Source organism: Cydia strobilella, chromosome 2 (assembly GCF_947568885.1).
Source record: "Cydia strobilella chromosome 2, ilCydStro3.1, whole genome shotgun sequence".
Taxonomy (NCBI): domain Eukaryota; kingdom Metazoa; phylum Arthropoda; class Insecta; order Lepidoptera; family Tortricidae; genus Cydia; species Cydia strobilella.
Genome location: NC_086042.1, coordinates 245,419 through 269,506, shown reverse-complemented (window position 1 = coordinate 269,506; position 24,088 = coordinate 245,419). Strand labels below are relative to the sequence as shown.

Genomic DNA, 24,088 nt, shown 5'->3' with positions numbered 1-24,088 from the left:
ACTATTTTTGAACATAAGTAGATAAATCGTAAATTAAGGAGTTTTTTGAGTCAGGTATTATAAGTGTTGTTTTTAAATATTTGATTGACTAATATAAAATATGGTTGATTCGCAACATTCATTTTATTACAATAATAACATAAGTAACAGTACAACCCTAGCGCATTCTTACGATGACGCGTTGGCACGTGGCTCGCACGGCGAGCAAGGCAGTCTCGACTCTTTGTGCGCATACTTATGGTACATTTCTTCTCGTCCTGAGCAGCAGGTATTATTATTAAGATTTTGTAGGCTATTATAGCGTAGGTATTTTCGCCTTTGTATGGGAATGATGTATCTGTTACGGACATACAAAAACATTTTTACCCAAGCTGAAATGGAAATCATTGCTAACGCTCGGTCAAAAATTCACCTACCTTGTTGCACTCAGGACACTGGTAGGGCTTCTGCTGTCCATTGCAGTAGGCGTGGTAAGATACCTGACTCCGAGCATGAAACTTCCTCTTGCACGCTGTACAGAAGTAACTCCTCCCATTCCCATCTAGAATTTTATTACAAATATACAACATGACATCTTTTTATACACTTATAAATTGTGTGTTTAACAACATAATGGTTACAAAGAATGCTCTTAGATTTTTCTAAATAAACTGAGGAATTATGGCTTTCTAGAGCATGCATATGAATACATACACACCTGTTTCTACCCTAATGTGAGAGGTCTCCAGCTTCTTCTTCTTTTCAGTCTTGTCATAACAGTATTCTGGCTGATACTCTTTCTCATCTTCCTCCCTCCCTAGCAGGAAATGTTGGAGAGGGAACTCCGCGCGGATCGGCTCGGGCTCGCCATTATCACCGTCCGATGGCGGCCACTCGCTGATCTCCGGAGTGTCCTCAGACTCTTTGGGGCTGCTGCTCTCCGCAGCGCACGCAACGCAACCGGCCGTCTCGTGTAACAGACAGTCCATACACTTCACATGCCCGCAGCTTTCCGTCACTAAGCGATTAGTCGTCGAGTTTATAGCCTTCTTGTTGAGGCAGTGGACACAAACTTGCGATTCCATATTTCATAACAAAAACTTGAGGTTAGTTAGTGTTGATGCTTTTATACAATTTTCATTATATTGTTCACGGTGAACGAAGGAAGGAAGGTTTGAATTAGAAACACATTTAGGTTTGCATTAGAGACATGATATGATAATAAATAAATATACATATTATAGCAGAAAAATAGAAACATTAATTTTGCGATGCAAAGTACGTTCTGAATACTTCTGAAGTAGTTACAAACGTCAAGTAGCTAGCTAAATTTTAAAACTAGTCAAACTATGGCCAAACAAGTCATCTGTAAACGTATACATGGAAGAATATTGTAAACAATTCATAGAAAAAATTAAATAAGTTACTTATTGACAAAAGTATTAAAGCGGTTTATCAAAACCTTTGAAATGATGTGTATAAGTTGTATGTTCCGAACGATTCTGACGCTACCGAATGACAGTTATTAATGCGTTCGACATATATTATACTATTTATACTACTCTTTGGTTCGACGTCCAGAATGCATAATGCAACTATAGCCGGTCAAACAACTTTGCCAGTAAAAAAGGCGCGAAATTCATCTTTTCTATGGGACGATTACCCGGATTATCCTTCGCGCCTACATTTTTAAATTTGCCGCTTTTTCTACTGACGGTAATGGCTTGACAGACTATAACATGAAAATACTGTATTGTATTTATATAGTAAAGAAATTCAAAATAATATTATATGATTTCCTAGTAAGTAAAGCATATTATTCTATTCAAGATTTTTTGTCTGACTCAGGAGATTTCATTTCCTTTTAATTTGTTGTGTTGTGTATATTTTATTAAGACTAGTTTATAATTTCACGCTACGGCTCTGTAGCTATTTGTGTGCCATGTGGCGAAACATTGTGATACTATATTATACATTTAAGACCTGTTGTACATACCTATGTTTAACAAATAAATAATTTGGAATTTGGTATTGTATATAAATATCGTACGTGTTTTGCTCGTATGCGTATATTACATTGTATCATGAAGTTATTTGTATTAGATGTGAAATAAACTTGATAATCTTTGAAGTCCTGGGCTATAATCGCGAAAATCGAAGTTCGCAAATTGCGGTCATCTTTCTCTGTCGCTCTTATTACGCTTTCATTGTGTAAAAGAGAAGATCCTCACAATTTGCGAACTTCGGTTTTCGCGGTAGCCCCTCTTGTTAGAAAAAAAAAACATTATACTATCGGCAAAATTAACAAACATCCGGGCCAGATAAGTCAAACGAAAAAAAATAATGTCGTCATCATCTAGGGATTTCATTGGTTGAATCGTATCCTTCAATACTTTTACCACCAATCACATACAAGGCGCTCCAGATTACTGCCAATCAGCACCTAAGCAAAGTTGTCGAATTCAACAAATGAGAATCGAAACTCTAGTCAATTGAGTTTCGTACCTACGCCTCAAAGGGTAGCGTTTTTAAAATAAATGGTTAATACTTACTAAATATAATCTCAAAAATGGTAAGCTCATGCAATATAATACGATACCAAGCATCTATTTCAACTGTAAAGTTATAAATATTACTTCGACCCGACATGTAACCTCAAAAATAAAATTATTTTCAGGATGTCTTTCTAATGATTAGGCGAAAAAAATTAACCATCTTCACGGACGCTAAAGACACGACAACGGTACTGGAATTAAAGAAAATGATTGAAGGTGAGTGCGTCTCGAATGATTTGAGAAAGGTCTATTTTTAGTCTTGGACAATGTCAGTCGGTTAGCGTTCGATTTATACTATGTTTACTGCCTCATTGTTTCTCGGAAGCCTGGACTGGATAGGAATCAGCTGACAAACTAGAATAATATTTTCTAACTTGGCCCCGTGGGCCTTTTTCAGGGAACCAGATTTTGAACTCAAAACACCGTGTTTGTAATAATACAAACATCTTTTAAAAACATGTTTTATATTGGCGCTAAAAAATATGAGATTTGTTCTTGTGCCATGTTTCGTAAGATAACATTTTTTTTAGACTGCATATCTTTATAAACTAAACAAGCAATAACCTACTTAGATTAAAAATATTGTAATAATTGGTTATAATTTGTAAACCTCAATTCCTGTTACATTTTTCCAGTACAGTGCTTACAGCTTAATCAACTTACATTATTACTTTCATGCATTTTATCCAAGGTTGAAGATTTTATTTCCAATGCTGTGTTCCAATGTTTATGTCTGTATCAGAAATATCAAATATGTGTGTGTGACTGTGTGTGTGTGTGGAGCCAGAGACTGTTAACATGTGATAAGAATTTAAGCGGCAAGGCAAACAAGGTGTGTATTTAATTGCAACCAAATATAATATCCAAGCAGTCCTTTTGGGACTGAACCGGTGTGGCCTAGTGGGTAGTGACCCCGCATGTGAAGCCGATGGTACTGGGTTCGAATCCTGGTAAGGGCATTTATTTGTGTGATGAGCACAGATGATATTTGTTTCAGGAGCTTAGGTGTATTTTATGTATTTGTATATTATATATATCATTGTCTTAAGTACCCACAACACAAGCCTTCTTGAGCTTACTGTGGGACTTAGTCAATCTGTGTAAGAATGTCCTATAATATTTATTTATTTAATTAATATGCATCAAATTAATGTAAAAATATTTTCCATAATGTTAATATCCAGAGTGGAAAATGGGGACTATGTTTTCATGGAGAAGTGGTCGTCCCCTTTCTTCTTAACAGTTGAGCCTTTTTTGGTAAAATTTAGAAATGTGTAAATTATCGCTAACTATCACTATTAATATTTTTAACTTATTATTTAGTTTTTCTCATGCTATAGTTTACTTGTCACCATAAAAATATTATTTTGTTGTATAATATTGAAACATAGGGTGCTGTTTATGTGTGCAGGCATCTTAAAGACTCCTCCCCCGAGTCAGATGCTGTTCAACAAGGACAGCCAGCTCATGGATGACGAGAAGACCCTGGCGGAGTACGGACTCACCTCCGCTACAGCTAAAGCTCAGTGCCCGGCACCCATCGGACTTGCTCTAAGGTCAGCTAAACTTGCTTATCATCTGATATTTTAAGTTTTTGTATTCCATATATGAAAATGATAGTGCAATGGGCCAATATCATACTTTGTCATCCATTTTTGTACCAATTTTGCGCTAAACTAAAATAACAGATCAGTTGGTTAAACCAAAGTTTTTATATCCTATTTGATCATCCTACTTTTGTACGAATTTTACACTAAAATGGTAGAGCAGTTGTACAATGCAATAGAACTGTAATTTTAGTATGTTGGTCGTAAACAACATACGAGACAAGGGCAGGCCGATGGTACTCCGCGCAAGCTCGGATTTATGCCTACGAATCTCGTCCCGCCGGCGGTACAAAAGCTAGCTAGTTGGTTGCCACACGCGCTGACGCACGCACGTCACCGCGCGCTATGCCAAAGAAATGTCTTCGTCACGAACGAATGCTTGTAGTGTGGATGGATGCAGAAATAACAAAACAAATAAAAAATATAGTTTTTTGCTCTTTCGACAGATGAGGAAAAGTAAGTAGACATTCTCAATATAGGTTACTTACACCTACCGTTATTATTTTTATGATAGTTTTACAAGCTATGTACGTACTATTAAATTGTTTTAAAGATGTAGGTAATGTTTTTTATGAGACATTTATAGTTAGATATTGTATTTAAGTAAGTATTTGAAAGAAACGTCGGCAGCCCTAGCGTTGTGCCGGTGCGCGCGGTGCGGGGAGCGGCGCGTTGAAGGTCACTCCATTGTATTTTTGTGTAGGTATCAAAACGGTAGGTATTTGCGTTTTCTTTGAGAGATAAGTATCTGTTTGTAAGAACTATTATATAGGTATAATCTGTGAGAAGGGTTTTGGTATTTAAAGGTTTAAAACATAGACTATGCCACATCATTCATATAACGTCGTCTGCGCCACAACAACGAATTGAATCGTCACCAAAATCGGCTAATTACTAATGAGTCATTAGGTTTGATACTACGGTGAAACACGACACAGACATACGTACATACATAGACTGACCCTATTAATATATATTATGACAAATACCTACAAATATACATAGGTGTCTATATATCTATACACGGTGTTTCATGACCCACTGAAAACCTAAAACAGTTTGTTCAGAATCGATAGGAGAATCGATCGCGCTGTTTTAATGGGGGTAAGTTTTTTATTATCTTTTATTATTTTTACATGCCCATTCTAAGGGTTTGTAATGCAACAATATCAATAACTAGCATTTGACACGTTATTTGTCAATGAGCAACACCCTTAACTGGCCATTGGTAAACCTTATCTCGTTGCAGTAAGGTATGCAAATGGTCTGTCAACAGTGTTTTCGATGGTAACTAGCAATTGTTTGATGTCACTAAAACGACGAAGCATTTTGTGTAAAGAAAACTCAACAACTCATATTTTTTTAAATATTTATCGGATTAAAGAATAAATACTCAAGATGAGTTCAAAATAAATAAAAACTGTTGGGGTGTCTGAGGTTTTCAGTGGCTCAAGTAACACCGTATATAGGTGTCCTACAATTAATGATAATGTAGATCCGCAATAGTTACCGATTCGTCCAAAGATAAGATAGCGGTTAATCCGTGCAGTAATGATACACGTCGCCACCTACGGAAAGATATGCATCATATGTCGTGTTCAAAGGTTGCGGGAATCAATGAATATTATGAATAATCAACTCTTTAGATTGCGTTTTTGTTTTTTTTTTTTCATATAGGTATGTGAGAAATGAGAAAGAAATTTCGAGATGTGGTGTTGGAGAAAGATGCTAAGAATCCCATGGACCGCAATGAGAACAAATGAGTCCATTCTGAGAGAACTAAAAATCACCAAACGACTCTCAACAATCTGCCAGGAGAGGGCTCTCAGATTCTTTGGGCACATAATGCGATCGCCACACCACAGCCTCGAACGTGACATCATACTGGGGCAAGTTGAAGGCAAGCGCGCTAGAGGAAGAGCCCCGGCAAGATGGTCGGATTCCATTAGACAAGCATGTGGTTCCATGCAGAGGGCAGCCCACATAGCCCTTGATCGCGTTAAATCCACTTGCCAAAAATCCCTTTGAGACCGCGAGCGCGTCCACTGCTGGTGCTGGCAGTGCCGGCGGCGCGCACGGTGTCGCATAGGAATTCGCCGCTCTATCGTGCGCTGACGCTGCTCAATGCGCTCCTGACATCGGCACCTGAATGTGACTTGTTTGCTTGGAGATGGGCGACTATGTGCCGTGAATGTTTAAAGTTCTGCGAGTTGATGGATGACAGGCTGTCCAGCACTTATGTTTAATGTCACTTACATTGTCTCTTATATATAGTTCATGTGTTTGCATACTGTGTAATCTGCAATGTTTAATTTCTCGGTGTATTGGCTTGTCTGTAATGCCGGGTAAATATATTGTTAATAATAAATAAATAAATGGAGGAATATAGTTCTTGGTCACGATCCTCAGTCATGAGGGAACGACGAAGAAGAAGAGATGTGAGAAATATAATCCTGGTCTCCATCAATGGAGTTTACAGTATAAGTCGATCTTAGGCCGCTCTAATTACCAAAATCACAACTTGATTTGTTTAAACCTTAGCTGGTAAAACCGCGTCTCGGGCGCGATAAAAACTGCCCACTTCTAAAAAATCACGAGAATCTGTTGAAAATTGCGCCCTGTAGAGTAGAACATCCGCACATACGAAAGCAGTTTTGCCCAAGCAGAAAGGGATACCTTCGCTAACGCTCGGCCAATAATAATTTTCAGAGGTATCTGGAAAACAAATGCAACTTCATATTAAATATATTAATAACGGGTCACTCACGTATTTTAAGTCGGAAAACGCTCGACATGTTACACTGCGTACCGAGTAGTGTCATCAGGAGCTTGCGTTGACGGTGACGGACCGGCGCAGACTGCGGGCCGCAGCCCTCCGCGCCCGATGACTCGATTATTAATATATTTAATATGTCTGTGTCTCACGGAAGTCTTCACCCAAAATGCATAATATCTCCCTCATCCCACCTACTTAGGGAGCTGTGAACTATATCATTAACAATTTGCTTTTTTGTGTTAACAGAAAGGAAAGCGGCGAATTTGAAGCTCTGGATCTGACCCCGTACTCTTCCCCCCCGGACCTGCCCGACGTCATGAAGTCACAGGAAGCCAACGGACAGGAGCAGGTAACACAATCCATACCAATATTATAAGTGCTAAAGTTTGTCTGTCTGTCTGTCTGTTACCTCTTCAAGCTTAAACCGCTGAACCGATTTAGTTGAAATTTGGTATAGAGATAGTTTGAGTCCCAAGAAAGGACATAGGGTAGCTTTTATCCCAGAAGTCATCCTTTAAGGGGGTGAAAAGCGGGGGTTGGAAGTTTGTATGGGGAATCGATAAAAAGCAGATATGTAGGAAAAAATAAGATACCCAAATTACTAACTCCACGCAGACGAAGTCGCGGGCAAAACCTAATATATCATATATCACATTAAAAATGGTTTTTAACCTTTTCGACGCCGTGTCAAACACAAAAGCTGTCACTCGAACGCCACGTCATCGAAGTGTCAAAACTGAAAATGAACTTTATGCACATGCACGTAGGTCTATGTTGCTCTGTGGTCTGTGAGGGATTAATCCGTTTTTGGCGTTGGACCTGCGGTGCCGATATATCAGTCATTGGCGTCCAAAAGGCCCCTTTTCCAGGCATAGTACGATTTATCGGCCACATACGCGCCAATAGAATTTCAACGCTAGCAATCCGATTTAAGGTTTAAATTAGATTGGACTTTCAGGAAATGTGACTTGTTTTCATATGAATCATTAAAGCTCGAAGAATTGGAACATTTTTGCATTTCTTGGGAAATCCTTGTAGATTAGTGCGGCCTGAAAAAAGGTTAAAAAATCCCAATGGCCCCCGCCCCGCCAAAACGAGCCGCGCGAAGCGCAAGGGCACTACCTACCTTTTCTAGAAGTGCTTCGTCGTTTTTTTGAATAGGTATTTTCCACAAACTATCTTACGTCATAACACCGCGATTCACATACCTATACCTGTAGAGAGGTGATGTCATCTAAGATACACTTCTGTTAGGTTGTATGGCTTACTATTTAGATTACTTGAATTATGAGCCTTTTGTTATTGAAATTGTAATTTTTGCCAAAGAAACTTGACACTAGAACATTCACAGAATCTTCAGCTAAATTCATTTCTGCCAAATAAATTCCACAGCTTCAAATAAATTCCTACCAAATCCTTTTGCAAACGCTTAGGTAGAGTTAAAGGTAAAAATCCAGTTAACTAAACACTCAACCTAAGGCCAGTTTTTGAAATAAAGGAAAAATTCACCGCCTCACAACCGCCTGGACAATTTCAAGAGACTGCAAATCTCAGTCTATCCCTGAAACCTCACTGACTGTGATTAGGTGATGATTTCCATTATTTCAATGAAGGGTTATTTCGTTAGCAGACAACTCTGTTAAGTAGAAAATTATCTTAGGATCCTAAGGCATTTGACCCAGACGAGTGTAAGCAATGGAGTCCGCCTCGGGCTCCGTCGGTGTCGCAGCCGCCAAGCTCGGCTCGGGCGCGGCCCCCGTCCGTGTCCGTGCCCGGGTCCGGGTCCGTGTCCGTGCCCGGGTCCGGGTCCGTGTCCGTGTCCGGGCGCGGGCGTGCACTGCGCGGGGCCCGCGGGGGCGGCGAACTGTCTTCCGCGGTGGTCCGCTTGAAGCGCGCCGTGTGGCGGTTCTCCGCATTGCTCAAAGTATCGGATACTGGAAATGTTTGATTAGTGATTTTGAATTCGTTTCACAATCGTTCTTTAGGAATAATGCTCTGAACTTGGCTCTCATTTCACATTTATGTTTTTGATGGGATTATCAGTTACATCTTCCGATTTGTAGACAATGAATTCGTGATTTATTCCCTCAATTCGCTTACACGCTTATCTAAACACGCACTGCTTGAAACTGCAACATGCAGTACCCCGTACCCTACCCCATGTGACTACATTGCTGACGGCAAGTTTTGCTTGCAGATGGACCAGCACTAAGCCTCCGGACAGCGCCCGCGCCGTGACACACACACACACACACACCGCATATAAACATACTTATTTTGTTAATCATTTATCGATTTGTGCTCGATTTTAACAATTCTGTTGCTACACATTTGTTTGTAGTATTTTTGTGATGCTTTGTAACGGATGACGTTTTTATTCGGTGCGGGACAAGATGCTGGGAGCTTCCGCGGCACGCCAAGGATCAAATCTCGACACTATATTGTATCCATTGTATATTATGTGGATCTCTACGTGGAAGTTTCTAGCAAATGTATCAGAACATGATTTTCACTCATAAAAGGCTTTTGGCGAAATATTTCGCGTGATATTTAATTACAATATCAATCAGCACATGAATTAACTAAAGTAATATTATAGCGAGTATCGTCACGCGACGCGAGTTCGCCTCAGACCTGAGCCATGACATCTTGTTTAAATATTTCAAGTTTCTCCGAATGTAACATTCGTGCCTCATGTTTGCACTAAACAATAGTTTTTGTATAACGCTGCAACTATTCGGCAGGTTGCTCAGTAGGGCGGGGCCTGCAGAATGTCACGGCAATCTTACATTCAAGGAACCTTCCTTTAATGATGTCTCCATGCTAGGTTCATACAATCATTGCATTGTTTCGCTCAATTTCTAAACGCTAGTTCAAAATGAAAGAGACCTTTCACTGTCTAAACTGAAAAGAAAAACTATTTGTAGTTTCAGTTTCAAAACTTTTGACGTAGGAAATGGCACATTTGTGACCATATAACATTCTAGTTTAGATAGTAAAAGGGCTGTTTAAATAGGCTTTTAATTTACTTATTTGCTTTTCCCTCGCTGTAAAAATCTAGCCAGTAAAAGTAATTTAAATGTAACTACTTTTTTATCATTTTATTAAAAGGGGTAGGGGTAATGTCAACTTGATTATTTGATGGTTCGTTGTAACCGTGTGTTACAGTGTAACGTAAATTAGGAGGGTGGATTCATATGCGTTTTTCATCGCGTTACAATGGAAGATGACTACTAATTAAATAATATCTTGATGAACTAATTTGGGTGATACTGAGATGTTAATTTGTATTGCTATATTGTTTTTATACTATTTTAGTACTTACAAAATAAAACTGATAATGTTTATTTGGCTCGTGTGTAACAAACTTATCAGTATTCCGTCATTATTTATTAACTAACAATTTTTTGTCGTTTTTTTTCTATTTCAACGAACAACCAGCGGCGAGCCCCGCTCAGCCCCCCACCCCCCGTACGTGGGGGGCGCATTCACCTCACTAGCCTAACTTCTCTGTTGCTTATATCTGTCTCTGTCACGTCGGGTGCACTAGCATAGCCCTTATTACGAAACAATAAGGCATTTTTAGGATATTGACGTCTTGCCTGTATTTTACGTGAAGTACGCATAATCCTTGCTCTTGAAATGAGTGCACTCGATACTAGCGCCATCATATCAAGTGGCGCGGCATAAAACAGAACTAAAGTGTTGCCAGCTGCGCCACTGTTGGACGCTCCAATAAGTTGATTTATTTTCTTAGCGTAAGGTTTAATAATGATTTGTTATACATAACGAGGTTATACGAATTGTTAATGCATTTCTTGAAATTAAAATGGTTGAAGTGTTGTTTTTAAAGTATGAAAGTAAGAACCTAAAAAATAATTTAGATATTAATTAAATGGAATGGGTTCTATGTTTCCGTACTTAGCACAACTATTCAACTGATTCTAAAACTTTATTTTTGTATACATATTTCTTACGAATTTATAATTTCAAGTCCTGTATATTAAGTTTGCTCGACAGATATAACCAACAGACCATTGTCCATTGTACATCTTTTTTTATGATAAAATATTTAACTAGCATAGTTGGTAGCTGATACTTGTAATAGGGAGTAAATAGGAGCTTTTCATCACGGGGCTGCTGCGCCCTCCATTGTGATTTAATAATAACTAATATGGTGTCCGCTTCTTACACAGAAAACTATTTCATAGAATGTAATGTTTCGCAGAATTTTCATTTCATATAAACTTCTAACAGAAAAATAGGTTAGGTTGGAACTGCGACCCTTTGCGAAAAAATATGTTTTCTATGAAATGAAAATTCTGCGAAACATTACATTCTATGAAACAATTTTCTGCAAAACAAGGTACATCCAACTAATATAAATCCCGTCGCCAGTCCTCGACGGATCGCTATTTACTTTTTTAACGGGAACTTTTAAGCACGGATTGTATTTATCTCGAGTTGGTCAATTTAGGTGCATAGCTAGCTAATATGGCCCACGGGTCGGCGAGGTTATTTTCAGATCTAATCCAAGTTAGAATAGTTGGGTATTAAACGATATTGCACTTTATTGTACTATAACATAGGATAGCTAATCAAACCATCGTTCACCATGGTCACTTAGGAAAAATGTTTTCATACAAAAATTTAATCTGAATGGGGTAGGCATCTATCAATTTCTTTGTCTATGACATTGTTGAATTTCATACATAAAACCTATAATTAGCTTTTACCGGCCTTTATTCAGATGTGTCTGAGATGGCCCAGTGTAGGCTGATAAATTCAATTATTTAATTTTGTATGAAGACAAAGCTGTACCAGTACAGTACCACGCGTAAAATTTCAATATTTCTTGGTTAACCAGTATATAACCACGATGGTGTTATTCAATATTGGTTCCCCGGTTAGGTAACCTTAGTGGTTAGTCATTATATCCTCTCGTACAACCCCGTTTCGATGATGGATAAGTCACATAATCAGTGTAATTATTTATTCAGTCTCTTGTGAGTAGAGGCAGACAAAGAACCGATTGCCAAAATATTTCGCTTCTAAAAATTAGGTGCTGGCATCACTATGATTTTATAGTAATCCTTATTTCGCCCAGTATAGAAGTTTTTAATTTAAATATTTTTAGAAAGTTTATTTTAGGAAAATTACACCTTTTGTACGCGTCGGTTCTTTGCTATGGCTGTACCTGCATTCTGCATTAGTGATGATTCAACTAGAGACACAACGAGACTAGAGTATGTATAAAATAGCGTAGTATTTCATGTGCGCGTATGAAGTCTACAATTAAATGAACCAGCAGGAAATAAAGCTGTTTTGATTTGTTTTCGGTGTTTTAATTTTGTCCCTATTTGTTCTGCAAAATATTTGCATGTATGATCGCGGCCGCGCTTGCGTGGGTTTTGGTCATTTCTACTCAACCCCAGGGGGTGGATTCAATAACATCTACAATTCATCCATTTTATCAAGATCAGTCCAGTAGTTTAGCCGTGTAAACGTATCAGGCAGTGTTACTTTTACATTAGTAAAATTCATTTTCAGATAAAATAAATATAGTTTGTAAAAGGACTGTCTCATTTCAAACATAGACAGAGAGAATCATACTATCTTTGTTTTACACTAGGACTAGCGCCCAAAAGAAAGGGATGAGTATAATTTTCCTGGTTGTTACTGACTGACAAAATGGTTTGACCAACTATAATAGTTTTTTTCCACATTTACTGGGTTTTCATGTTTTTAGAGGAAATTTTTTGAAAGATCTAGCAACACTGATGAAAATATGTATTTTTCTACCCATAAATAACATTCTATCCAAAGGTCACATACAAACTTTGCTCTGAATAATAATTCAAAAATGTAAACATGTTTTACTAAATACTAAAGTATTATTATTCTGAGAGTAAAACAAGAAGGAATTTAAAGGCATTATTAACATTGAGAAAAAAAAAATACAGACTATAAAATACAGCCCTGCCTTACAAACTGGGCTTGTTCCAACAGTTTGGATCCCTGAAGATTCCCAGAGAGAAAAACACTGATATTTACTGTCAATCTTCCGTCAGTTGTCAACTTGTCAAACTAGTGTGCTTTTCGTAGGACTTCCGGTTCGAGCGCCATCTTGATAGTTAGCATCGTGATTAATTACTTTGTTTTTTGCTTATTAATATTGTTTAAAGTGTAATATCGATAGCTTATTATACAGTAAACTAATGTGGTAGTGTGCAGTGAATGGAGAATTAATTTTGAAGCGCGTTTAACCACCATCTTGGAGTCAACGGCCGGTAGTCCACGTGCTTCTTGTAAAGACTAGCTATCGATTTACAAGAGCTAACAAATCACCGTACACTGTCTTGTACAACCGTACAATTTTTGTCGTTTGTAAACCTCTCAATACCTTGATACTGGCGAAATAGTCCCACTGGGCTGAAGCCATAATTTTAAAAGAAGAAGAAGAAGAAGTGCTTTTCGTAAAATAACCTCAAAATTAAGAGGATCAGATGCTTTTCTCCTCGAATCTAAACAACATGTAATTAACATTAAGTGAAAACTACGAATAAACTTCCGCGTTTAGTTTTATTTATTGCTGTAAATACACGCATACGATGGGTAAGCGTAAAGGAAAATGTGCGAAGAAAAACAGCACGACCAAGCAAAGCCTGGAGCCGGAGACCCTGGTGAAGGCGCCGCACTCGTTTGTGATCCACCGCGGGCAGTGCGGCAAGGACCTCATCGACCTCGCCAAGGACTTTCGCAAGATTATGGAGCCGTTCACAGCGTCACAGCTTAAAGTAAGTTTCAAAATTTTTGTTTACAATATACATTATTTTGGTTCAATCAACAGTATGTAGGTACTGATTTCATAACAACCAGTAACATATTATAAAGCAGTATTAGTTTTGTGTTTACGATCAATCTTTAAAATCGTATAAAAAACATCACCCATATATACCTCAGAAATCCTTGTCAATGCTAATAAGTAGGCGAGTTTTGAATGATTCACGGTTAGTTTCACTAGACTTATATTGACCGGGATGTAGACCGTGATTACCTTTTGTATTATTTATGAGCTCCCGACAACAAAACAATAAATAAATAATACAAAAGGTAATCACGGTCTATATCCCTGTCAATATAAGTCTAATAAGTAAGAGCTTTTTTATTTGGGTTAACTAAACACAAATGATGTTTCAGGAAAGGAAAAAGAACACAATCAAGGACTTCTTGTCGGTGTCGGGCTACCTGCATGTTTCACACATGATGGTGTTCACGGAGACTGAGCAGGGCTCCTACATGCGGCTCGCGCGCCTGCCGCGCGGACCCACACTTACCTTCAAAATACATAATGTAAGTATTATTCAAAAGTAGTTTTACACAGGGCTCGGAACTGGGTTTTTTTTAATTTTTTTTAACCCAAAATAGCCCAATATTTTTAATTAGTTTATGTTCTTTAACTTTCAGGTAACAACTTCGTATTATTAGATTGTCCCATTAAAAAGGAAATAATAAACCAAAGAACGAAAAGGAACGTAATAATACCAGTATTTTTTGTATGAAAAAAAGCGAGCCTTGGTTTTACATAGGTCAAAACTGATTTCATTGCTGATGACAACCCTGTCACAACTTATTTATTTGATACACTAGCAGCTCTTGGATCTGATGCGTGTATATCGAGCACTTGTATTTTATTTTGCACTTTTCAAAGTTCTAAAATGTGTATTTTAAATCGTATTCGTACTCGTGTGTATGTGTGTCGTAACTTAGTTTATGTTTTCTGTCATAATTTTTTTTTATGTAGCTTTAACATGAGAAAATTAGAAAACCCACTGATTTAAACTAAAAACTACACACCTTCACATTTTTTGGGGTGAATTCAGGTGTGAAAGATAATTCCCTATCTATCGGTTGGATCTTTTAGGTTCATGTAAAATTTCTTATTACCACTTGCACCAGTCACTAACCCGGGTTTACCATTGTTACCAGTACAATTTGACACTGGGTTAACGGTTAATTCGGTTAACCCTGGGTTAGTGGGATGGTGCAAGTGGAGCTTATAAAACTATGTGTATGTGACACGTGAAAGTACTGAAGTGGATATAATGTATCCTTGTCAAAGATCCTGGAGGGCAGTGAAAGCCGAATAATCCATGTGGACATCTTTTGGCAGATAATATGATGATGATTATGATAAATGTAAAATATGTCTTGGATTTCCAGTACAGCCTCGCGCGCGACGTGGTGTCCTCCCTCCGCAAGCAGTACGTCATGATGAAGGCCTTCCAACACGCCCCGCTCATCGTGCTCAACTCCTTCTCCGGCGAGGGCATGCACATGAAGCTCATGGCCACCATGTTCCAGAACATGTTCCCCACCATCAACATCACCACGGTATGTTCTCATCTTAGCACTTTCCCAGTTGCATCCTAAAGGAGCCCAAGGATTGGTGCAGGTACCAGTTTTTAGGAAAGTGACCATTGTCAGATCTTTCAAACCAGAGGGGATACTAGCCTTATTGGGATTAGTTAAGTTTCGGAAAAAGGGATTTTAATCTGGATGTTCCGAAAAATCTGACTGATTTCTGCGAGCATCCATGACGGAGCTCCCAGAACTCGATTCCTCTTCTCTTCTTCTTCCTAGCCTTATATCCCATTTACTTGGACTCGATTCCTAGGCTTTTAAATTTTTTGTTGTTAATTTCAGGTGAAATTAAAGAATATCCGGCGGTGCGTGTTGATGAACTACAACCCCTCAACAAAGATAATCGACCTGCGGCACTACGTCATCCGCGCCACGCCCGTCGGACTCAACAGGGGCACCAAGAAGGTACCTACTATCCTCTAAAAATTTCTCATTTATTGCTTCACATATACTGACAGCTGCGACCTATTTAATACGAGTAGAACCAGGGGGGTGTCACTTCGCAGTTTAGGTACATTTAGCCGGCGCGCCTCCCGGGCAGGCGTATGGCAATGGGCTGCCGCTCGACTCGCGCAAAATTGAAAATACATAATGCCTTCGAAACCTAAATCTGTAGATATTGTTTTGTTTACGGATGTCTGGATAAACGAAAGAACAAGGAAGCAGAAATAACATTTTTTTAAATTCCGGACTATATTGACCGACATATTTTCAAAGGAATAAGTACTTCTGTGGCATACCTACTTCCGTGAGAATCAGACATGCTATCTCCGGATAAAAAAAATATGTTTACAGAATCAACGTTTGTAATTCCTACATAATTATCTTAAGAATAATAAATCAGTAGGTATAGGTACAAAAACTTGTGGCGTGACTTTTCTAACACGCGTGACACTCGCGGTTCGGTCATAAAATTGCGGCGCGCAAAGAAGATTCACGGTTCGTGCACGGTCATAAGTTTCAATTTTGCTCGCAGGCGGCGAGTATAGGTATAATTTTATACCTAAATCTGACTTTTGGGAAGAAGTGAGTTTTCTGTACGGTAGTACTATTAGTTATTCCGTGGTAGAACTTAGAATTGACATTTTTAATAATACGTTAATGTTTTTTTTTTAGGTGGTTCAAGGCAAAATACCCAATTTAAGTCGCTGCAAAGACATGTCAGAATTCTTTGACAAGTAAGCAATTTTTTGGTTTAACACATATTTCTGTAAGATTTGAAAACGGTTTTTATAACGCTCTACACATTTTGCATTGACAGAGCGGCCCTTCTCTCTGAGAGCGAGTTCGAGGACGACCCGGGCTCGCAGGTGCTGCTCCCGCAAGCGCTCGCCACGCGCGGCGCCGCGCAGGGCTCCCGGTCCGCACTGCGGCTCCACGAGCTCGGCCCGAGGATAGCGCTACAGCTCATCAAGGTATGAGTCCGCTCTGCGGCTCCACGAGCTCGGCCCGAGGATAGCGCTACAGCTCATCAAGGTATGAGTCCGCCCTGCGGCTCCACGAGCTCGGCCCGAGGATAGCGCTACAGCTCATCAAGGTATGAGTCCGCACTGCGGCTCCACGAGCTCGGCCCGAGGATAGCGCTACAGCTCATCAAGGTATGAGTCCGCCCTGCGGCTCCACGAGCTCGGCCCGAGGATAGCGCTACAGCTCATCAAGGTATGAGTCCGCTCTGCGGCTCCACGAGCTCGGCCCGAGGATAGCGCTACAGCTCATCAAGGTATGAGTCCGCCCTGCGGCTCCACGAGCTCGGCCCGAGGATAGCGCTACAGCTCATCAAGGTATGAGTCCGCTCTGCGGCTCCACGAGCTCGGCCCGAGGATAGCGCTACAGCTCATCAAGGTATGAGTCCGCCCTGCGGCTCCACGAGCTCGGCCCGAGGATAGCGCTACAGCTCATCAAGGTATGAGTCCGCACTGCGGCTCCACGAGCTCGGCCCGAGGATAGCGCTACAGCTCATCAAGGTATGAGTCCGCCCTGCGGCTCCACGAGCTCGGCCCGAGGATAGCGCTACAGCTCATCAAGGTATGAGTCCGCCCTGCGGCTCCACGAGCTCGGCCCGAGGATAGCGCTACAGCTCATCAAGGTATGAGTCCGCCCTGCGGCTCCACGAGCTCGGCCCGAGGATAGCGCTACAGCTCATCAAGGTATGAGTCCGCCCTGCGGCTCCACGAGCTCGGCCCGAGGATAGCGCTACAGCTCATCAAGGTATGAGTCCGCCCTGCGGCTCCACGAGCTCGGCCCGAGGATAGCGCTACAGCTCATCAAGGTATGAGTCCGCCCTGCGGCTCCACGAGCTCGGCCCGAGGATAGCGCTACAGCTCATCAAGGTATGAGTCCGCCCTGCGGCTCCACGAGCTCGGCCCGAGGATAGCGCTACAGCTCATCAAGGTATGAGTCCGCCCTGCGGCTCCACGAGCTCGGCCCGAGGATAGCGCTACAGCTCATCAAGGTATGAGTCCGCCCTGCGGCTCCACGAGCTCGGCCCGAGGATAGCGCTACAGCTCATCAAGGTATGAGTCCGCCCTGCGGCTCCACGAGCTCGGCCCGAGGATAGCGCTACAGCTCATCAAGGTATGAGTCCGCCCTGCGGCTCCACGAGCTCGGCCCGAGGATAGCGCTACAGCTCATCAAGGTATGAGTCCGCCCTGCGGCTCCACGAGCTCGGCCCGAGGATAGCGCTACAGCTCATCAAGGTACGAGTCCGCCCTGCGGCTCCACGAGCTCGGCCCGAGGATAGCGCTACAGCTCATCAAGGTACGAGTCCGCCCTGCGGCTCCACGAGCTCGGCCCGAGGATAGCGCTACAGCTCATCAAGGTACGAGTCCGCCCTGCGGCTCCACGAGCTCGGCCCGAGGATAGCGCTACAGCTCATCAAGGTATGAGTCCGCCCTGCGGCTCCACGAGCTCGGCCCGAGGATAGCGCTACAGCTCATCAAGGTATGAGTCCGCCCTGCGGCTCCACGAGCTCGGCCCGAGGATAGCGCTACAGCTCATCAAGGTACGAGTCCGCCCTGCGGCTCCACGAGCTCGGCCCGAGGATAGCGCTACAGCTCATCAAGGTACGAGTCCGCCCTGCGGCTCCACGAGCTCGGCCCGAGGATAGCGCTACAGCTCATCAAGGTACGAGTCCGCCCTGCGGCTCCACGAGCTCGGCCCGAGGATAGCGCTACAGCTCATCAAGGTATGAGTCCGCCCTGCGGCTCCACGAGCTCGGCCCGAGGATAGCGCTACAGCTCATCAAGGTATGAGTCCGCCCTGCGGCTCCACGAGCTCGGCCCGAGGATAGCGCTACAGCTCATCAAGGTATGAGTCCGCCCTGCGGCTCCACGAGCTCGGCCCGAGGATAGCGCTACAGCTCATCAAGGTATGAGTCCGCCCTGCGGCTCCACGAGCTCGGCCCGAGGATAGCGCTACAGCTCATCAAGGTATGAGTCCGCCCTGCGGCTCCACGAGCTCGGCCCGAGGATAGCGCTACAGCTCATCAAGGTATGAGTCCGCCCTGCGGCTCCACGAGCTCGGCCCGAGGATAGCGCTACAGCTCATCAAGGTATGAGTCCGCCCTGCGGCTCCACGAGCTCGGCCCGAGGATAGCGCTACAGCTCATCAAGGTATGAGTCCGCCCTGCGGCTCCACGAGCTCGGCCCGAGGATAGCTCTACAGCTCATCAAGGTATAACTTCAACCTTACTGCAACGAGGTAAACTATCAATGGTCACCGACACTACCTAGTGTCAAGACAAGACGCAATTTAATGAGCCAACGCAGCGTCAAAAGTGGTCCTACCTCATCGCTCGCTTCACGTCATGAGGCGTCGCGTTGCGTCTTTTTGCGATCCTGCGATTAAACTCTTGTGGTCACTGTTATCCCTGGTGTCTCGACACCAAGGATGTCGCGGATGCCGATTTTTTGACATCCGCGGATGCGGATTTTTAAAGGCTCACATCCGCGGATGCGGATGTCGAGATTAGGCACATAAAAAACGTCAAACTTTAGTAATTATTATTTAAAAAAAAAAACGAAACTTTTAGTCTTTGAACAAGAATATAGGTGCCACACAATCGCATTACTATACTAAAGTCCAAATAAATTAAAGTTTTCACTTCTTGTCGCTGTCCGTCATAGGCTAAAGTGCTCGATAGACGAATCAGAAAAACGAAACGAGATTCCTATTGGCTAATGACGAAATTACCTAGCACTTACGCCGCCGCTAAGACGTTCCCGTACCTACCTGTTCCACATCCGCATCCGCATTAAGCTCCGCATCGATTTCAGGCGGATGCGGATGTTGAAAATAATGCGGAAGTTCCGCGGATGCGGATGCGAATATTCACAACATCCCTGCTCGACACCCTGCAATGGTGGCTGGCAATATGTAAAATGTATCTATGTAATAATGATCATGTTCAGGTGGAGGACGGGCTGATGGACGGGGAGGTGCTGTTCCACGAGCTGGTCGAGAAGACTGAGGCGGAGAAGGCAGCCATCAAGAAGAAGCGGGACGCCAAGAGGAAGCAGAAGGAGGGCCGCAAGGCGCAGCAGGAGCAGAACGTCAAGCGGAAACAGGTATTTTAACACTACAAATAAACCAATGATTTGACTTCACGTTTTATATGACTACATCATTATTTATTAACGCTCTAGGTTTTATAATTGATGCAATTGAAATTCCAAATAGGTCATTGAGGGCACTTTCTCTCTACAAATGTTAAATTTATATCAATTTATGTACGTCAGCTGCAGAGAGAGGTGACCCCCCCTGCAGATGACTGCATACCAGGGATGTTGCGGATGCCGATTTTTTGACATCCGCGGATGCGGATTTTTAAAGGCTCACATCCGTGGAAGCGGATGTCGATATAAGGCACATAAAAAAACGTCAAATATTACACTTTAGTAATTTAAAAAAAAACGAAACTTTTAGTATTTGAACAAGAATATAGGTGCCCTACAATCGCACTACCGGCACTACTATACGAAAGTCCAAATAAAACAAACTTTTCACTTGTCGCTGTCCGTGGCTAAAGTGCTCGATCAACGAATCACAAAAACGAAACGAGATTCCTATTGGCTAATGACGAAATTACCTAGCACTTACGCCGCCGCTGAGACGTTCCTGTACCTACCTGTTCCACATCCGCATCCGCATTAAGCTCCGCATCGATTTTATGCGGATGCGGATGTGGATGTTGAAAACAAAGCGGAAGTTCCGCGGTTGCGGATGCGAATATTCGCAACATCCCTGCTGCATACATTTTAAAAAATCCGTTATCGTGAAACCGCCGTTAGAAGTACCTACAGTACAGTAGAACCACGACTATCCGAGCCAATCGGTACCGTGACTAGTTCGGAGAGAAGTCGGTGTTCGGTTAATCGACCTCCTAATGTACTTTTAAACGTTTTTATTTTTAATTGGCGCCATGCGAATGACATAGCAATAAATATGGGACCCCTTGTAATTGAATTTTTAGATCGGATCCATCAAAATTTGCCTACTACAGCCTATACCATATTAGCGGTATTATAGCCTACACTAGATCGGACGCGAACTTTTAATCCAATATTCTCCATTGTATCAGAGGGAGAAGGAGGAACTGAAACAGAAGGCGCTGGAAGGCATCAAGAAGAAGAGGGAGGTGACAGAGAGCCAGCGGCTGATGGAGCTCGCCAACGCGGAGTCGCGGGGCGCCGACGAGGCCAACGGCGAGGCCGACGACGACGCGGAGTACTACCGCGAGGCCGTCGGCGCCGAGCCCGACACAGGTTACTAATAGCGAATCCATCTTATCATTCTTTCGACTGCGACTAGAGCTTATTTTAGTTTTGAAAAATCGAATTTAAATTCGGTAAATAGTACATTACTACAGAGGCTGGGAAGTAAGGGGTTGCCGGCCGAATGCATATATACGGCCGAACGTAATGAGGCCGGATAGTTATGAGGCCGACAACCCCTTTCCAAGCCGATGTATGTATAGTGCTTTTCTCAAACATGCAATGAAATAAATACACTATATACTAAACAAATGGACCACTTTCTGCGGTGGCGATGAGCGGCCGGATAATCCCATCGTTCAGCGGGGGTGGGACGATATATTGTGCAGAAGGACCATGGCGAATATGTTAGGGGAGGCGGTAGGATCCGACTTGGCGCGCCTCAAAGCCGCTTCGAGGGTTGAGTCGGGGGCGTGGCTACACGCATTGCCTTCCCCCTCGCTAGGCACACTTTTAGATAATGATTCCTTAAGAATCGCGGTTGCCTTGCGTTTGGGGTGTAAGGTGTGCGAAGCACATCGGTGCATTTGTGGGGTCATGGTTGAAGAAGACGGTCACCATGGCCTTAGCTGCATGAAGTGCGCGGGTCGTTTTTCCAGGCATTATGCCATCAATGATGTCATCCGCAGGGCTTTGGTGTCGGCCAATATTCCTTGCGTTTTGGAGCCTCCAGGGTTGTGCCGCACGGATGGCAAGAGGCCTGATGGTCTGACATTGGTTCCATGGCAGAGGGGACGATGCCTCTTGTGGGATGCAACGTGCGTGAGTACATTTGCGCCGTCCCACTTGAGTCTCACCGTCAGGTCTGCTGGTACTGCCGCGGAGTATGCCGCCAAAATGAAGCATGCCAAGTACTCTGCCCTGGAACCAACGTACGACTTTGTGCCGGTTGCAGTCGAGACTGCGGGACCTTGGGCTGTGGAGGCTAGGGACTTTGTGAGGGATTTGGGTCGGCGGCTGAGGGACAGGGGGTGCGACCCTCGGTCCGGATCGTACCTGGTCCAACAGATCTCGTTGGCCATTCAGCGCGGTAACGCTGCCAGCGTAATGGGGACATTTGAACCAGGTGCGATTCGTGACGGTTATTTTATTTAAAAAAAAAAAAAAAAGTGACGAAGCCTGTTGCGGATATCATCATTGGTATTTTTGGGACGAAGCATGTTGCTGATTTGCATTTGTAGCCACCTGACGAAGCCTGCGTTGCGGATTTTTTACATGTAACTAAATATTATTATTTTTTAAGATTTTCTTTATAAATAAACTCTAGTTGTGTTTTAATAATTAAAAAAAAAAAAAATACATAAATCTCCACGAAATTAAAGTTATATTTCTAAAGAAACTAAAAGTAAATGAGGCACAAAATACAACTACCACCTATACCTATCTTTATCACACGTGTCGTATATTTTACACATGTAGTTATCAATTTATTACACAAATTTTCAAGATATATAGATTCTTATTTACTGCCAATTTGGTTTGACCAACTATAAATTTGCAATTCAATTTTATTGGAATTTTTTAATGTTTTTTTTTTTTTTGGAAATTCTATACAAATAAAACTGCAAAATATATCAAATATCGTATATTCTTTTTTTAATAGGCGTATTGGCAGAATGTCATTCCGAACCAAAAAGCAAATATTGGTTATAGTTTTTTTTTATGGCTGAATGCCATGATGCTGTGTCACAAATTTTTATTTTATTTTTTTTTATTTTATTAATTCAAAAAATTTACACAGCATTACAGCGAACTAATACACTGAGAAATTTATAATAGAAAGTATTTATACAACTAGGTACATGATACAGTCTAGAAAGGACAACAGAACAAATGTAAGAAAAAAAACTAGTACAAAACAGATGATTCACGCTTATCCATCGCCTCACAGTACTTCATACATTCTTTACACAGATCCATCCAACTACTTGCAAATAAATCACATTCCGGTGCTGATGCGAGGAGCGCGTTGATATACTGTAGAGCGCGGACAAGTGGTGATTTGCCATGAGACATAGTGCGCGTTTTAGGCACAGCTAATACAAATATATGTGAAATGGAAATTACAAAAAAGCCACTTCCTGGCCTAAGCCTGCAACTTTGTATGAAATTTCATTACAGACCTCTCGTCTAGCCGCGCCGGAGTCGTGATACTTCCCAGCCTAATATAAAGAACGTAATATCAATATTACATAGCATGTTTGAGAAAAATAAATTCCGTAAATCAATCTACCGCACTGTCGTAAACCTTATCGCAAAGCTGTAAGGTTTACCTATGGACAAATTTCGTGTTTTCAGTTTATTATCGATATCATAGTTGTTGACGAACTGAAAATATTTGGCAAAATAGCTTGATTGCGGTAACATAAAAGTAAAGTTAGAAAATTGTCAAACTTTGTTTATTTCAGATTTGTTCAGTGCTCCGCGGAAGCGGAAGGCCGGCGACGACTCCGTGCGAGGCTTCAAAAAGATAAGACTCGACAAGAAACTCCGGAAGAAATACGACCCCGGTCAAAAGGGCGGTTCGCAAAACCAAAATAAGGGCAGGCCGTTACAAAATAAAGATGGTGGCAGGAAGTTCCATAGACATGGTGACGACAGGGAAGATGGCGGAAGGAAATTCCATAACAAGAAAGAAGGTGGGTTCCAGAATAATAGAGATGGCGGAAGAAGATTCAATAAAAACCAGGACGGAAGGAATTACCAAGGAAATAAAGGCAAAGGAAGGGATAAAAGTTTTAACAAACCTAAGAAGGTGTTTGGAGGCAAAGTGAATAAGTTCAAGTCTGGGAAACAGGGCAAGAAGGGCCGGAAATGACAATAAATGGATGTTATAGTATTTAATGGTTTTTGATTTTTAAAGAAACTAGAGAAAAATGGAGTGTCTAGGGTCCCCGTACTCAGTTCAATTGTAAATGTATCATAGCGTGTATAATAACATTTATAAAAAAAACAAGTTCGTTACAAAAAATCAGT

At 41.9% G+C, this 24,088-nt stretch overlaps 2 protein-coding genes across 2 annotated transcripts; both read left to right on the top strand.

Moving 5' to 3' along the window:
- Window positions 1-2,409: 2,409 nt before the first annotated feature.
- On the top strand, window positions 2,410-12,251 carry LOC134749690 (elongin-B). Its single transcript, XM_063684712.1, has 5 exons — window positions 2,410-2,551; window positions 2,657-2,750; window positions 3,946-4,090; window positions 7,164-7,266; window positions 9,115-12,251. Exons 1-5 carry the CDS (start codon window positions 2,549-2,551, stop codon window positions 9,127-9,129), a joined length of 360 nt encoding a protein of 119 aa, XP_063540782.1. The 5' UTR covers window positions 2,410-2,548; the 3' UTR covers window positions 9,130-12,251.
- A 1,131-nt stretch (window positions 12,252-13,382) lies between these two features.
- On the top strand, window positions 13,383-23,951 carry LOC134749713 (protein Peter pan). Its single transcript, XM_063684734.1, has 9 exons — window positions 13,383-13,714; window positions 14,118-14,270; window positions 15,141-15,311; window positions 15,624-15,746; window positions 16,458-16,519; window positions 16,603-16,756; window positions 19,751-19,906; window positions 20,920-21,103; window positions 23,521-23,951. The coding sequence occupies exons 1-9, from the start codon at window positions 13,529-13,531 to the stop codon at window positions 23,928-23,930; spliced, it is 1,599 nt and encodes a 532-aa protein (XP_063540804.1). The 5' UTR covers window positions 13,383-13,528; the 3' UTR covers window positions 23,931-23,951.
- The last annotated feature ends 137 nt before the right edge of the window (window positions 23,952-24,088 follow it).